The sequence below is a fragment of the Oratosquilla oratoria genome, chromosome 21, assembly GCF_046742065.1.
Source record: "Oratosquilla oratoria isolate Oo_2021 chromosome 21, ASM4674206v1, whole genome shotgun sequence".
Taxonomy (NCBI): domain Eukaryota; kingdom Metazoa; phylum Arthropoda; class Malacostraca; order Stomatopoda; family Squillidae; genus Oratosquilla; species Oratosquilla oratoria.
The window spans coordinates 984668-999755 of record NC_134797.1 but is presented as its reverse complement, the minus strand read 5'-3'; the positions used below and the strand labels follow the sequence as shown (position 1 = coordinate 999755).

General features: G+C 43.4%; 1 protein-coding gene across 1 annotated transcript in view; it reads right to left on the bottom strand.

The window, feature by feature from the left end:
- Positions 1 to 12690: 12690 nt before the first annotated feature.
- LOC143036656 (uncharacterized) overlaps positions 12691 to 15088 on the bottom strand; it is a 50156-nt gene continuing 47758 nt past the window's right edge. The window contains exon 5 of the mRNA XM_076204213.1: positions 12691 to 15088. This exon is cut by the window's right edge and continues 416 nt beyond it. Within this exon, the coding sequence (XP_076060328.1) occupies positions 14280 to 15088 (809 nt within the window). The 3' untranslated portion in view covers positions 12691 to 14279.

The following is a 15088-nucleotide window of genomic DNA, read 5'->3' as shown; positions in this document are numbered from 1 at the left end:
TCAATATATTGTCAAAAATACTTTATATAAGGAGATCACTCTGGGTAAAGGTAAACACACCAGAAACCCAGTGTCACAGCCCACATTGTCCCCCTGCCCAGAGTTCCCCCCCGGAAGAATTAGGCTGGGATATTTTGCCCCCGGGGGAATTACAGATTGGTCCATTTCTTCCCCCTTCAGTCTAGAATGTCCCCCCTAAGAAAATCAATGATATAAGATACACACAATAGTTTGTATTGATTTATTTTAACACATAAGGTGCCATGGTCATTATTTTAACACATGAGGTGCCATGTCTCAGCAGTACATCTACGTCTTCTGTCAGCATTACATACTCGAATGGTTGTCAGCAGTACATCTATGTCTTGTCTCAGTAGTACATATTATAATGGTTCTCAGCAGTACATCTATTTCTTGTCTCAGCAGTACACACTGTAATGGTTCTCAGCAGTACATCCATGTCTTGTCTCAGCAGTACAAACTCTAATGCTTCTCAGCATTACATATATGTCTTGTCGCAGCAGTACATAACGTAACGTAACGTAACGTAACCTAACCTAACCTAACCTAACCTAACCTAACCTAACCTAACCTAACCTAACCTAACCAACTGCTGTTTGTGAAGTTTATAGAGATTGAGTAGGGGGGCAGTTTAGGCTGGAGGGGGATAATTATCCTAGGATATTTCCTCCCCCTCGAAGAAACTATCCTAGGATACTTTGCCCGGGGGAGGAAATATCCTAGGATACTTTGCCCGGGGGAAGAAATATCCTAGGATACTTTGCCCCCGGGGGGAGAAATGAGCGGGGGGACTTTTAGACTGGTACACCGGTTTCCATCGGTGGCGGACTAGAAATCTCCAAGAAACCTCTCAGTCCTTATCGATTGGCACAGAAACCCGCAGAAGAAATAAATATTATGTCCAATTTACTGTGGTGGAATTTTCTTTAAATATTCTGATCAGAAAATATTTTTGGGAGGTTTAAAGTTATGCAAGTGCGTTTTGGGTTCCTCGCCTATATTGTATACCGGTAAGACTCATTCGAGTGATGGCAGCACCGTCGACGTGACCAAAAGTGTGTAGCCTACTGTATTGACGCATTTATAGGTGCATTTAGACCTAGTTCTGGGTATGCCAACTGAATAATTTCAAATATGTTGAAGCAGCTAAATAAAAATAACACCTGTAAAAAACATATAGGCCTAGGCTACATAAACATGATGAATATATGACAATATGTACGATGTTCGTATTTTCATAGTATTACCTAATAATTGATATGATAATCAAATGTGATCACGTTGGACTAGATGGAAGAGATAAGCTATTCAACTTAATAACCGGGCCAATTACTGTTAACAGGGGAGGAACCCAAAACGCACTTGCATAACTTTAAACCTCTCAAAAATATTTTCTGGTCAAAATATTTCAACAAAATTCCACCACAGTAAATTAGATATATCATTTGTTTATTCTACGGGTTTCTGTGCCAATCGATAAGGATTAAGAGGTTTCTTGGAGGTTTCTAGTCCGCCACCGATAGAAACCCGATAGAAACCGGGTTTCTGGGGTGTTTACCTTGACCGATCACTCTTTACATCTCTAATTGGTAGAAATATAATATCTTGAAGTCAAGCTCTAATTATTTCGTTTTCTTAGCAATGAAATAAAACTTTTTACATTCGGGTCAGAACATAAGAGCATAAGAATGATAGAGACTGCAAGAGACCACAACGCCTACACTAGGCAGTTCCATGTTCATTACCACCTGTCATCCCCCATCCATAAAGTTGTCTAATCGATTCTTAAAACAACCGATAGTTTCAGCGCCCACTACATGGTTACTAAGTCTATTCCATTCATTGGCCACCCTATTAGTAAACCAATTCTTGCCTATTTCCTTCTTAAATCTAAAATTGTTTGCGTCACCCTTGTTAAAGCTTTTGATTCACTTAAACACCTCTATTACATCACCCCGCACTCTGCGTCATACATTGGGGAGGAGGTTTCCATAATGAACGTAGGAAGGCAACTGGGACACACACACACACACACACACACACACACACACACACACACACACACACACACACACACACACACACACACACACACACACACACACACACACACACACACACACACACACACACACACACACACACACACACACACACACACACACACACACACATACAATACATGAGTTGCAGGTAATTAACATAATCCAGGACACTGGGTATTGTACATTCATTCAAAAGGGAAGTAAGCCAGAGATGCCACGCAGGGCCTCAGTTATTATGAAAACTCACCTAAGCGGGAGTAACGGACAAGAATCTTGTCTAGTACATTTTGTGATAGGAGATGACGTCAGATGACATCTAACGGTAGTCCCTGGGGCAGTAGATGTCTTACAGTGAGACAAGCTAGGCAGTAGCGTTCGATGGTTTTGGCTAGTGGAGCGCGGCATAGACGACCTTCTGTGAATGCAGGCTCGCCCTCCACCCCGGCGACCTGCCACGGTGGACGGTAGCCTAGCCGCAGTCGGGCCGAGACAACATTATGGCGATGAACCATAAGTCCCTTGCGGCGGCACGTGTATTTGTGGGGGCAGACGGATTCGTAGTGGGTGATGGTGACACTGAAGGGCCTCTCGGTGTCCCGACGACGCTGCTCGGATAGAAGAGCAGCAGAGCGGACCCTGGTGAGGTAACTTGGCAGGGAGAGAGGTCGTCCATCAATACGACGGGGGAGTCGTCAGACTTCCTTCGCTAGGCGGTTCACTTTGGTGCTATGGTGTAAACCTACATGAGAGGGAATCCAAATAAATTTGATGCAGAGACAACGGATAGTCAGTAAGGATAGAAAGGAAAGGATTTGTTGTACAACAGAATGGTGAGTGGGATGAGTAGCGGAGAGGGACTGCAGTGCAGGCTTAGAGTCACATATAATGACAGCATTTTACTCGTCTTTGACAAACGAGGCTGACAGCATAAGGTGGCGTATAGTTCGCACAACGTGCAGCTGGAGTGATCACGGAGCCGACGGCCGACCCAGCCCTCATGAGGCGGCGGTAGGTCAGGCGAGAAGACTACCCCCCCCCCCCCAGTTGTACCATCTGATTGTAGTGATCCGTCAGTGTAGAGGCGATGCGGAGCAGTGATGGAGGATGTTATCTGTGCAACATGTTCTGGGGCTAGTTGTAACTGTAGAGGAGGCGGGTCGCACTTCGCTGTAGGAGTGAAGCTAATCATAGGCGACGGTAGCGTCCACGGGGGAGGGACTGGGGGTACGTCAGCTACAGGTACTTGCAAATCTAGGCTGCGAATGAAGAATGAAATAGACCTTATAAGGCGTCGACCAAAGGGCTTGAGGGGGGGGGGGACGGGCGGAACGGGGCTGAGAGAAGCCCTGACCAATGCTGTGAAGTGCGGTGAAAGGTGAGGTAAGTGTACACACTTAACTGTGAGGCAGGTGACGTTAGAGTAAATCCTCTCAATCAGAGATGGAAGCCGTAATTTCCGTTGCATGTTGACAATTCTGGTGGTCACTAGGCAACCTAAAATTATTCTCATTGCTTTGTTCTGAAAAAACTCCAGAGGCTCTAAAGCAGATCGAGGAAGTTGAATTAAGAATTAAGGCAGGGGAGAAGTAATCAACAACAGAGCGAATGACAGTCAGTTCTGGTCACAGGGATGGAGATACCGGAAGAGTTGTTGGTGAGCCACTGAAGAGGCCGAAGTCGACGCTGGAGGCGATCTAGCAGATCACGAATTACGGGCTGGGGCTGACGCCGGGCAGGAAGAGCTGAGATTCGTACTGGAGCACCAAGGTAGCAGTACTGGGAGCTTAGTGGGATGATGCAGTCTCCAATCGTGAACTCTGGCAGTGTGGCAGGAGGGCGGTAGGAAAAAATTCTGCTCTTCTGTGGGGAAGCAATAAGGCCACAGTTAGTATTAGCCTAGGAGAGAAAAGTAAGAGAGAGTTGTAGGTGTGTTGGGGAAGTAGAGTGAATACACAAATCATCTGCATAGCAAGTAATTGTATAAGTAAAGACGTGAGGAGACGATGCATTAGTATACTGAAAAGAAATGGACTTAGTACACCTCCTTGAGGAGTGCCGAGATGAAAATCCCGTGAGGAGCTGTAGGCATCGCTGAAGAAGACACGGGAGGTCCGGTTGCTGAGGTAGCCCTTAATCCACCGTAACTCTTTGTTGACTAAATTTCTAAACCTATGTATCATTTAGGTCATTCGCCTCCGTACTGATTCTAGTGAATTGATGTCCATTCTATATGACGGAGACCAAAACTGTACCGCATAGTCAAGGATGGGTCCAACTAACGCTAGATAGAGTTTGATAATTATCTCTGCACTTCTATTTGTAATGAAACCTAATGCGCTGTTAGCTCTATTTCTGGCGCTAATGCACTGTTTCTTGGATTTAAGGTCAGGACTCGCTAGAACTCCCATGTCTCTCTCGCACTCAGTTTTCTCTAAAAACGTATTATCTAAGCTATATCTATTTTCGGGGTTGTATAGTCCTACGTTTAACACGCTGCACTTTGAGATATTGAAGTCCATTTGCTATTTCACCGACCATGTGAACAATTTGTTAAGATCATCCTGCAGAATCTTGGCGTCATCTCCTGACCTAATTAGGTGTCCTATTTTGGTGTCGTCCGCAAACTTACTAACATCATTATTAATCCCATTGTCCAAGTCGTTTATATGCATAATGAACAACAAGGGACCCAAAACCGAGCTTTGGGGAACTCCACTAGAAACACTCCCCCATTTGAATGTTACACCATTTATGGTGACCCGCTGTTTTCTGTCACTGATACATGCTCTAATTTATCCTAACACTTTTCTTCCTATGCCATGGGCTTTGATTTTATTTAGTAGTCTCTGGTGGGGTACCTTGTCGAAGGCTTTGCTAAAGTCAAGGTAAATAACATCATAACTATCATTGTTATCTGACCCCTTATATACGTTAGTGTAAAAAAATAGAAGATTAGTCACATATGACTTACCCTTGGAGAAGCCATGCTGTGAGTCACGAATCAAATTATGTCTCTCAATGTGATCTCTGATTCTATTAACTATTATTGATTCAAGCATTTTATCTATAACTGATGTCAAGCTGATTGGCTTGTAGATGCATATAGACGATTTATCTCCCTTTTTGAAAACAGAAACAATGTTTGCCTGCCCCCAAGCAGTAGGCACAAAACCAGTGCCTACCGACTTATTAAACATTTCTGTTAACTGGTCGCAGATTTCAAACTTTTTAAGCACTTTAGGAAAATTTTTCGTCTGGACCGGGGGATTTTGTAGCTTTAAGTCTTTCAATCTGTTTGACTACTTCTACCTTACTAATACTGATATTAGATATTCTATTTACTTCGTCCCAACTGAAAATCGGATCGCAGTCAGGTACTTTATCTAACATCTCCTTAGTAAACGCCAAGAGAAAATATTTGTTAAACGCCTCACTCATTTTTCTTCCGATTCTATCATGATATTTTCGTCGTTTTTAATTGAGCCTATCCTTTCCTTATTTTTTGTTCTGTAGAGATGAAAGAAGCCCTTTGGGTTGGATGTCGCTTGTCTGGTAACCTTAATTTCGTAGTTACGTTTCGCTGTGTGCTTGTTCTTTTTAACCAGTCTTGCCATACATATCGTTATATTTGGATCTAAGATGTGTTTCTCCGTTTTGTTTTGTTTTGTTTTTTGTTTTTTTGTTTTTATTCTTGCGTAAAGTCCTCTTTTCATTCCGATCTCACATTTCAGCCTGTTCGTCATCCATTTTGGAGTATTACTATTCTTCCGTATTGACTTGAGGGGAATAAATTTATTTTGTGCATTTAGAATTAAAGTTGTTAGGTTACTGTACATTTCATCTAAATCGCTGACCGGTTCTGTTGACCTCGCGCTTGTGAGTGATCCGATATCTGACCGCGCTAATGACGTCCGGACTGACCATGTTTCTTACCTCGTCACAGCCCCCTGGGTCGGTTTCGTAAATGACCAAACGTCTTAAATACTTTCTCATCCCATCAAAATTGCCTCTCCTGAAGTCCGTTACTAGAACGTTATTCGTACTATTTAGTTCTTCCCAAATAATATTAAATCTAGACTATCTCCCACTTTTACGTTCCTCGTTAGGTGTTCATTATTAGTTTAAAGTAAGTCCAGAGTATTCTCTCCCCTCGTAGGATTGGTAATCATTTGTTTTTGGAATCTATCCTGTACCACATCTAAGAAATTTTGCGCATCCTGATATCCTACTAAAATTTCCCAGTCATTGTTTCTATAATTAAAATATCACATGATCATAACGTTTTTTGTACTGGGACGCCCTACGAATTTCATGTATCAGGGGATCAGTCTGCTCAATGCTGAGGTTAGGAGGTCTACTCGTATATATGACAATCTATCGTATTTTTAACGAAAAGTGCCACTCCTCCCCTACTCCTGCCAACCCTGTCCTTGTAAAAAGAAAAAATACATCCTTCTATCTCGATTTCCGGAAGGAAATGTCTGTCAGTCATATTGATCCAGGATTCAGTAATAGCTATAATATAACATTTCTCTACGCATGCTTTACCTCGCAGCAAATAATTTTAATTTATTACGCTTCTGCTGTTTGTATAGTAAACTTTTAGTTTATCCTCCCTCCACCTGATTAAGTGATTCTTTTCACAGTCCCTCTCTGAGCTGTTTCTATTGCCTAAACTATATTCCGATACTTCTCCCACCCCCCGACTCCCACGTAATCTACCCGAAAAAAACCTGCAGGACCCTACTTCTCGCTCATGGGATTCAGCAAGGAGCCGAAATCCTTTGGGTGACAAGGGTACCCCGTCCTTTGTATATAGATCATTCTTACCGTAAAAGCGACCCCAGTTGTCGACAAATGCCCATCCATTGGCCTTACAATGTTTTGCCAGCCTGTAATTCATTGTAATAGCCCTGGAATGCTACATGCCTCCAACTCTACGCCTCGGAGGGATTCCACATAAAACAGGAATCCCTCCCTTATTCCTAATCTTGTCTAGCGCATCCCGGAACCGCGCAAACAATTCCTCATTCCCTAACTTACCTATATCAGTCCCCCCAGCACTCAAGCTGCGCTTCGAGTCGTTACTCCAACTCTCGTGGGTGAGAAGTTGGGTGTGTGTCTGCGTGTAAGGTCACAGCATTATCCATAGATCTGTCATACGAGCTCTGAGCTCTCTTCCGGGAGGGAAATAGCTGTAGATCACGAGTCCACCACGTGACCCAAAGACCAAAGCCCAAGGTGAATACACCTTCCCCAACTATACACTCTTCAATCCTGTCTCTAACATCTATCCCCGCCCCGGGGAAACACACCTGAGTCCTATGCTTCCTATTTTTATCGCAGAAGGCCCTGTCTAAATATCTCACTTGGCTAACGACTTTCCTACCCTTCTTCTATTGCATCTTCTTCCTTTCTTCTTCTTGTAGACCCACGAGAGCTTGAAAAGAATGTCTGCATTCAAGCGGGCATATTGAGGGCTTTTTACCATCTCTCCGTGTTTTGTTTTGTTTTCACCGTTTTCCAACCAGATTCCAAACATGGATTGTCGTCCATGTTTTTGGGCCTTCGAGCGAAGAATTCGATTCTCCTCTCTAAGGCCCTCAACAGTCTTTGCTAAGGCTACAATTCTACCACGTAGAAATTGCACCTCTTTGGCGCTGATCACTGAAACACAGCCACTCGCCATCTCACTGTTTGAAGCAGTTACCTAAGTTTGACCTGACCTGAGTGACGCCTACTTACAAAGCCGGAGAATGCTGTTAAGATGTATGACAAATCAAAGGGAGGTATAATTCATCAAAATATAGTGATGGTAATGCACAGTACTCCCCTGGAGTTACTATTCCTATGCCATTTGGGCCTGCAGTTCCGTAGCCACCTTTACTAAAGTCTATTCACTAAATTCTGTAAACGTATTCTGTCAACTTTCGATTTCACTTGACAGAGTGGCATGACCCTTTCTGTCAAGTGAAATGAAAAGTTTATAGAGTCGTTGTCTTTCCCTCAAATCCCAAGCCATTCCTAACACCATGCAGTCGTATTACGAATATATATATATATATATATATATATATATATATATATATATATATATATATGTGTGTGTGTGTGTGTGTGTGTGTGTGTGTATTCACTTGGTCTTTGGATCACGTGTTGGACTCGTGATCGACAGCTATTTCCCTCCTGGATGAGAGCTCAGAGCTCGTAGGTCCGATCTATGGGTAATGCTATGACCTTGCACACACACACACCCCCAACTCCCCGCCCACGAGAGTTGGAGTAACACCCCTCAGCGCTGCGATACTGATATTATTTCAGCCCCGGGCGAGGGTCGAACCCGGACCTCCGTAGTGGCAGGCCAGAGCTCTATCCACAGCGCCATGAGAGGTGTGTGTGTGTGTGTGTGTGTGTGTGTGTGTGTGTGTGTGTGTGTGTGTGTGTGTGTGTGTGTGTGTGTGTGTGTGTGTGTGTGTGTGTGTGTGTGTGTGTGTGTGTGTGTGCGTGTGTGTATATATATATGAATATATATATATATATATATATATATATATATATAAATATATATATGTATATACATATATATTCCATAGCTAGCTATTGGCTGTATGTTATTGTGGGGTTTAAAGCTGATCAGTAGTATGCAGCTGATACTTTAGGGTCTATATTGGGGGCCCCTACGGACCAGAGACACATAATTTTGTCTGTGATAGAGGAAATCTCTCTTCATAGATATTATTACGCTGCGACTATCCCTCCATTACGCTGTCCCCCCTACTCTTAATACTGTCCTGTACCACCTCTCTGAATGTTCATTTTCTTTTTTTCGCCAAACCCTGTGGTGGGGGAGAAGAATATTGCCACCGAGTGTTCCCACTTGAGTTGTAAAAGACGACAAAAACGGGACGGGGATATTACTAGGCTTCCTATTCTCCGCAGCCCCGAAAAAGGGATATTCCTTAAAAAAAGCAAAGGCTTAAGTGGTTCTGGGAGGAGTTTTCCAACTAAAACCCTGATGTTTAGGTCTTTTAATCTGCGTGGATGTGGTACAGATGAGAGTAAAAAGGAACAGATAGGCAGTATGTTTGTGAGAAGATGGATGTGTTGGCATTGAGTGAAACTAAGTTGAAAGGGAGGGGCGAGTTTGAGTTTGGGAGAATTGTAGTTGGGAGGGTGTCAGGAGTGAAGAGAGGACGAGGGAGAGAAGGGGTGGCCATACTAGTAAGTGAAGAGATAAGTAAGTGTATGGTGGAGTGGAAGGAGGTTTCTTCAAGGTTAATGTGGATGAAGGTGAAACTGGGAAGGGATTTTTTTTTTCTTTTTTTAAGTGCATATGAGCCTGGTACTGAGTAGAGTGTAGAAGAAAGGGAGGCTTTGTGGATAGATTTAAATGAGTGCATAGAGGGTTAGGGAGAAATGTCAACGTAGTGGTATTGGGAGATCTTAATGCTAGATTAGGAAACTAACCAATAGACGGAATGGTTGGGAAGTGTGGAGTTCCAGGAAAAAGCAAAAGTTGAGAGTTGATGGTGGAGATGTGTCTAGAAAGAGAGTTGATGATAGCATATATAGAAAGACAGTGTTTAGACAGAAAGTCAGGCATAAGTACACATGGGAGAAGGTGGTGGATGGAAAGGTGGTAGATAGAGCGTTAATGGACTATATAGTGGTACCCAGGAGAAGAGTAGGAAGAGTTAAGGATGTACATGTTCTAAGGGGAGAGAGTGAGGGAACATCAGATAATTTGTTGATGGAAAGTAAGTTAAGAGTGGAGGATAGATGGAGAAAGAGGAAAAGGACAGGAGATAGGGAGGTACTTGGCGTAAACTCCTTAAATGAGAAAGAAAAGGAAGAGTATAATAAGAAGCTGAGCGAGGAGTGGGAGAGAGTGAAGGATAGAGTAGAACTAGAAGTGGAGGAGGAATGGAAATGCTTCAAGGGAGGAGTCACAAGGTGTGCAAAGATAGTGTGTGGAACAAGGAGGCCGGGAGGAAATAGAAGGAAGGGTAGTGAGTGGTAGTGATGGAAACTAAGTTAAAAGTGGAGGATAGATGGAAAAAGAGGGGAAGGACAGAAGATAGGGAGGTGCTTGGAGTAAAATGGTTGAGAAAGAAAAGGAGGAGTACAAGAAGAATCTGAGAGAGGAGTGAGAGGGAGTGAAGAATACAATAGAACTAGAAGTGGAGAGGAATGGGAATGTTTCAGGGATGGAGTCACAAGGTGTGCAAAGATGGTGTGTGGAACAAGGAGGACAGGAGAAAATAGAAGGAAGGGTAGTGAGTGGTGGGATGAGGAAGCAAAGAAGGTTGTAGAAGAGAAGAAACGAGTATTCACAGATTGGTTACAAAATAGGACGAGAGAATCATATGAGAGGTACAAAGAAAAGAGAAGTAAAGCATAAGATAAAGGAGGCAAAAAGGAGAGATGTGAAATGGGGTAAGAGTATGACAGAAAATTTTGAAAGTAATAAAAAGACGTTTTAGAAGGAAATTACAAGAGGAAGAGGAGGCGAATCAAGTAGAGAAGAAAAGGTAAAAGGTGTAGATGGAGAGATGATAATGGAAGAGAAGGCAGTGAGAGGAAGATAAGCAGAGTATTTTAGGGAGTTGCTAAATGTGAAGGAGGATAGGGAAGGAAAAGTAGTTGTAGTGGGAAGCGCTAAGAAAATAACAGTGATGAATGAGGAAAATGGAAGAGAAACAAGGAAAGATAAAGTGAGAGCAGTTCTTAAAATTATGAGAGTAGGTAAGGCGCCTAGGTTGGATGGGTGTCATGAGGAGTGTCTAAAAAAGGGAGCTACATTGAAGGTGAACTGACTGGTGAGATTGTTTAACATTTGTCTAAACAAGGGTAGAGTGGCGGAGGACTGGAGGAGTGCCTATATAGTTCCACTTTACAAGGGGAAAGGGGACAAGTGTGAGTGTAGCAGTTTCAGAGGGATCGGTCGGTTGAGTGTAGTTGGGGAAGCTTATGGGAGGGTTTTTGATCGAGAGGATTAGGAGAGGACCAGAGGGAGTAATTGCTGAGGAACAGTATGGATTTAGGGCAGGTAGGGGTTGTGTGGATCAGATTAATGTGGTAAGGCAGATAGGTGAGAAAACTTTAGGTAAGGATTTTTTTTTTTTTTTTTTTTGGGGGGGGTGGCCTTTATGGATTTGGAAAAGCCTTATGACAGGTTGAACAAGAAGGCACTGTGGGAGGTATTGCAGATATATTAGATAGGAGGAAAGCTGTCAAGAGCAGTCTAAAGTTTTTACGAGAGTAGTAGAGCCTGTGTTAGAATTAGAAATGGAGAGAGTGGGTGGTGTGAGGTATAGGTGGGACTTCGCCAGGGATGTGTTATGTCGTCTTGGCTGTTCAATTTATACATGGATTGGATTAGGTGATGCGAGAGGTAGACGCAAGGGTAATGGGGCCGGGGATTGGAGATGGTTAAAGAAAATGGAGTCAAATTGGAGATAAGCCAGCTATTGCTTGCTGACGACACTGTACTTGCAGCAGGATCAGAGGAGGGATTAAGGAAGTTAGTGATGGAGTTTGGGAAGGTGTGCGAAAGAAGGAAGTAGAAGATAAAGGTGGGTAAAAATAAGGTGATGAGATGTACAAGGGCAGAATGTGAGTATTAAGGGAGACTGGAGGAAGTAGATAACTTTAGATATTTGGGTGCGAATGTGGCAGGAAAGGGAGGAGTGGGGGATTAAAAAGTGTAATGAAAAATTTACTTGGAAGAGATTGTATGAAGGAGTGATTGCGCCGACAGTACTGTATAGGGCAGAAACATGGAACATAAGAGAGGAACGAGAGTGAGAAACGAGGAGGTGAGGAGGAGAACGAGGATAGAAAGGGAGTTGGGAGATAGGGTTTATGAAAGAGTATTGGGATGGTTTGGACACATGGAAAGAATGAGTGAAGAAAGATTAGCAAAAGAGGTGCGGAAGGCAAAGATGGAAGGAGTGAACATGAAGGGATGATATGGATGAATGAGGTAAAAGGGATGGATGAATGATGTAAAAGGGGCATTGGGAAAGAGGGGAATGTCTGTTGATGAAGGAAGGGAGAAGACAAAAGATAGGGGTGAATGGAGAATAGTTGTATATGGGTGATGCAGTGATGCATGAAAGGGATTGGGTGGGGGATGGGTGAGGGGTGAGGGAGTATGTGTGAATGATATTTTAACGCAGCACGAAGGGATTTTCTCCCCGTCTTCTCTTTTTCTGCATGAGGGGACGGAGAGTGAGGATCGCCGATTGAATAAAGTAGCCTTACTGTGGATATGCTGTGGGTGTGCCAGGGCAGTGGGAGAGATGCAGGGATGACCCGTCATCCAGTAGTCAAGAAAAGACGGAGGGAGGGGGTGGAGTGGAGTGGAGTGTGTGGGGATGGAGTGGGTGGGAGTGAATTTTATGCCTTTGTTTTCTGGCTACCTCCGTTGTAAGGGGGGGGGGGGAGTTGTTGGTATATGTATGTATGTAGTTACCGCCCATAGACCTTACAACGTTAAGTTAACAAAGTTCCTTTAATTAATCATCACAATATTTGTGCTTAAAATGTAAATAACAAAACGATAATTTTAAAATACACAAAGTACAGATTTTTATTGCAAATAATTTATACTGTTGGCGGTTATATACAGATTCCAATTTATATATAGTGTTATACAGTTTGCATAAAGTAACATAATGTTTACTCATATATACAAAACAAGGTATAACATATATTCTTTATTCACATGTACACAAACGCTTAAGTGTATACAATATATAGAAATATATATTCATATACAAAACAATTTGAACATATATTTTCTGTTCCACATATTGTTCATTGTTCAAATTAGGGTTAGGGATTTAGCCTTGAGGAAACAAAATCCCTTTGCAGCAGCTATAATAAATACATACGTTTGACAAAGAATGTAGAGATTACCTAAACACAAATATATACTCATATATGCAAAACAAGGTGAAGCTATTATATATTTTTTTGATCAAGAGTATATAGGTTATATCTATATACACAAAAATACCTTAGCTCAGAAATATTTACACTATAATAAAGAATAAAATAAGGTGAAACAAAATAAAAAAAATAAAGTACAATAAGATAGTGACTGCATAAGTTTTATAGAGTCAATGGTTTAGGGGATTTTAGTTACCTCCCTACGAAACAGCCATGCAGCAACCAGTCAAAGTGATGGAGATGCCCCTCTGTTTTTGGACGCCTCATATGGTAAGAGAATAATCTCCGCTGAGAAAAAAAAATACTGATCACTCCTAATTTCCTTTTGATACCTTTGCGACACAATATCCAGTGTGATACTGTCCCCAAGGATATGTTTTTGTCATTAACATATATGAAAGCGTTATCACACTGAGCTATTTATTCCTCCAGTATCGCCGTAAAATCACTTTATCAAAATATTTTGTTTTCTCAACAATTGACATAGAATATCATTAGATATACTGGGAGAAAATGATTTTCCTCCAGTAAATTCAGATTCCTTTCCGAAAGCTGCGGCTCCAACAGTCGGAGGAAATATAGCCCAATGTGATAACCTCCTGACAAGACGGGCGGTGGTCAAGAATAACTAGAGAGAGGTGGTTCGGATCCCGTTTCAACGCGTGGTGACAATAAGGCCCTGTTCACGCTAGCGGTTTGAACAGCGCGGAAACCACGGCGGTACCGCATAGTCAGGGAAAAACTATACGGTTGGGTGTTAACGCCTCCATTGACTTATATTGTAATTGAACCGCCAAAGTTCAAACTGCGATGGTTGAAACCGTTAGTGTGAACAGGGCCTAAGGTTGTCCAAGTCCAAGTCTACTTCACAAGTTTGATCCTTGGCCCCGGACACTACTCACATTTACCCCCTTTTTTCCCCTGTGTGAATAATTGGTGGCCGAGAGGGTTAGAGCGTCGGTACTTGCGGTGGAGGTCGAGGTGAAGGCAGTTCGAATCCTACTCCAGTGAGTTGGACCAAGGGTATGATTCATTAAATCACAGGCTACAAAGTCCTCTGTAAGGGGCACTGGCCTATCCTCCTGATAGAGGGAGTTCGCGAAGTTAAGTTGAATCAATCCTGGGTTGAATATTCAATATTTGAAGTCTCTACTAAACCTTGAAGTGGATCGTCTTCCCTTGCCATTGAACTCAAACAGAAATCATCAGCCTTGGAACTAAAGGTTTTTTGTTCATCAGTGAACAGTTCATCAATGTTCACACCTTGTTCGGCTCCAACGTCTCCATCGCCATGTCCTCGGAGTTGAGTTCAATTGAGGCTGTGGTCGAAGCCTCAAAGTCATCAAAGACTCCTGAGGAGGATCGTTGAGAGTCACCGGAGGACCTTGGCTCGTTGTGATAGTCCTCGGGGGGCACCACCTTACCCTCCGGGAGGAGCAGGTCTGACCTCTCCTTGGCCGTCTCTTCCGCGAAGGTTTCCGGAAGTTTGGTCATCGATGCTCCTCCGAAGACTTCTTCGTTCCCGCCTCTCGCGTCGTCATCGTCGGCGAAGCCATCATCGCTAGCTCCTCCGTCACTTCCAGTACCCTTAGTCCTCGTGTCTTCACCCTCGAGGTCTCCTCCACTTCCTCCATCACGTAAACCACTGTCCGGGCTTTCCTGCGACTCTGAGAACCCATGGTCCGGGTCCTCAGCCGAAGAACCCTTGTTTCTCACTTCGGAGGATTCTTCGTGGTGTCCTACGCTCAGAAAGGATCTGTCTTCATTTCCCCGGTTCGGGGCCAGGCCTCCGTCGTTCCCCTCCACGTCCTCATCCCCGCTTCTGCTCTGAGTAAACTCAAGATTACTCCGAAGAAGGGCTTCGTTCACGCTCTGTGCGAACTGGTCACGTTCTTCAGCGCCTTCACGTTCTACCTTCCTTTCCTTACTCCCTTGCCTGCTTTTACTCGTGCTCCCTGCTCTATTTCTACCTCCGAGGGCTCTCCTCGTCTCCCCTCTAGTGGGTCCCGTCGTCTCCCCCTTGGAGGGTCTCTTGGTCTCTCCTCTAAGGGCTTTCTTCGTCTCCC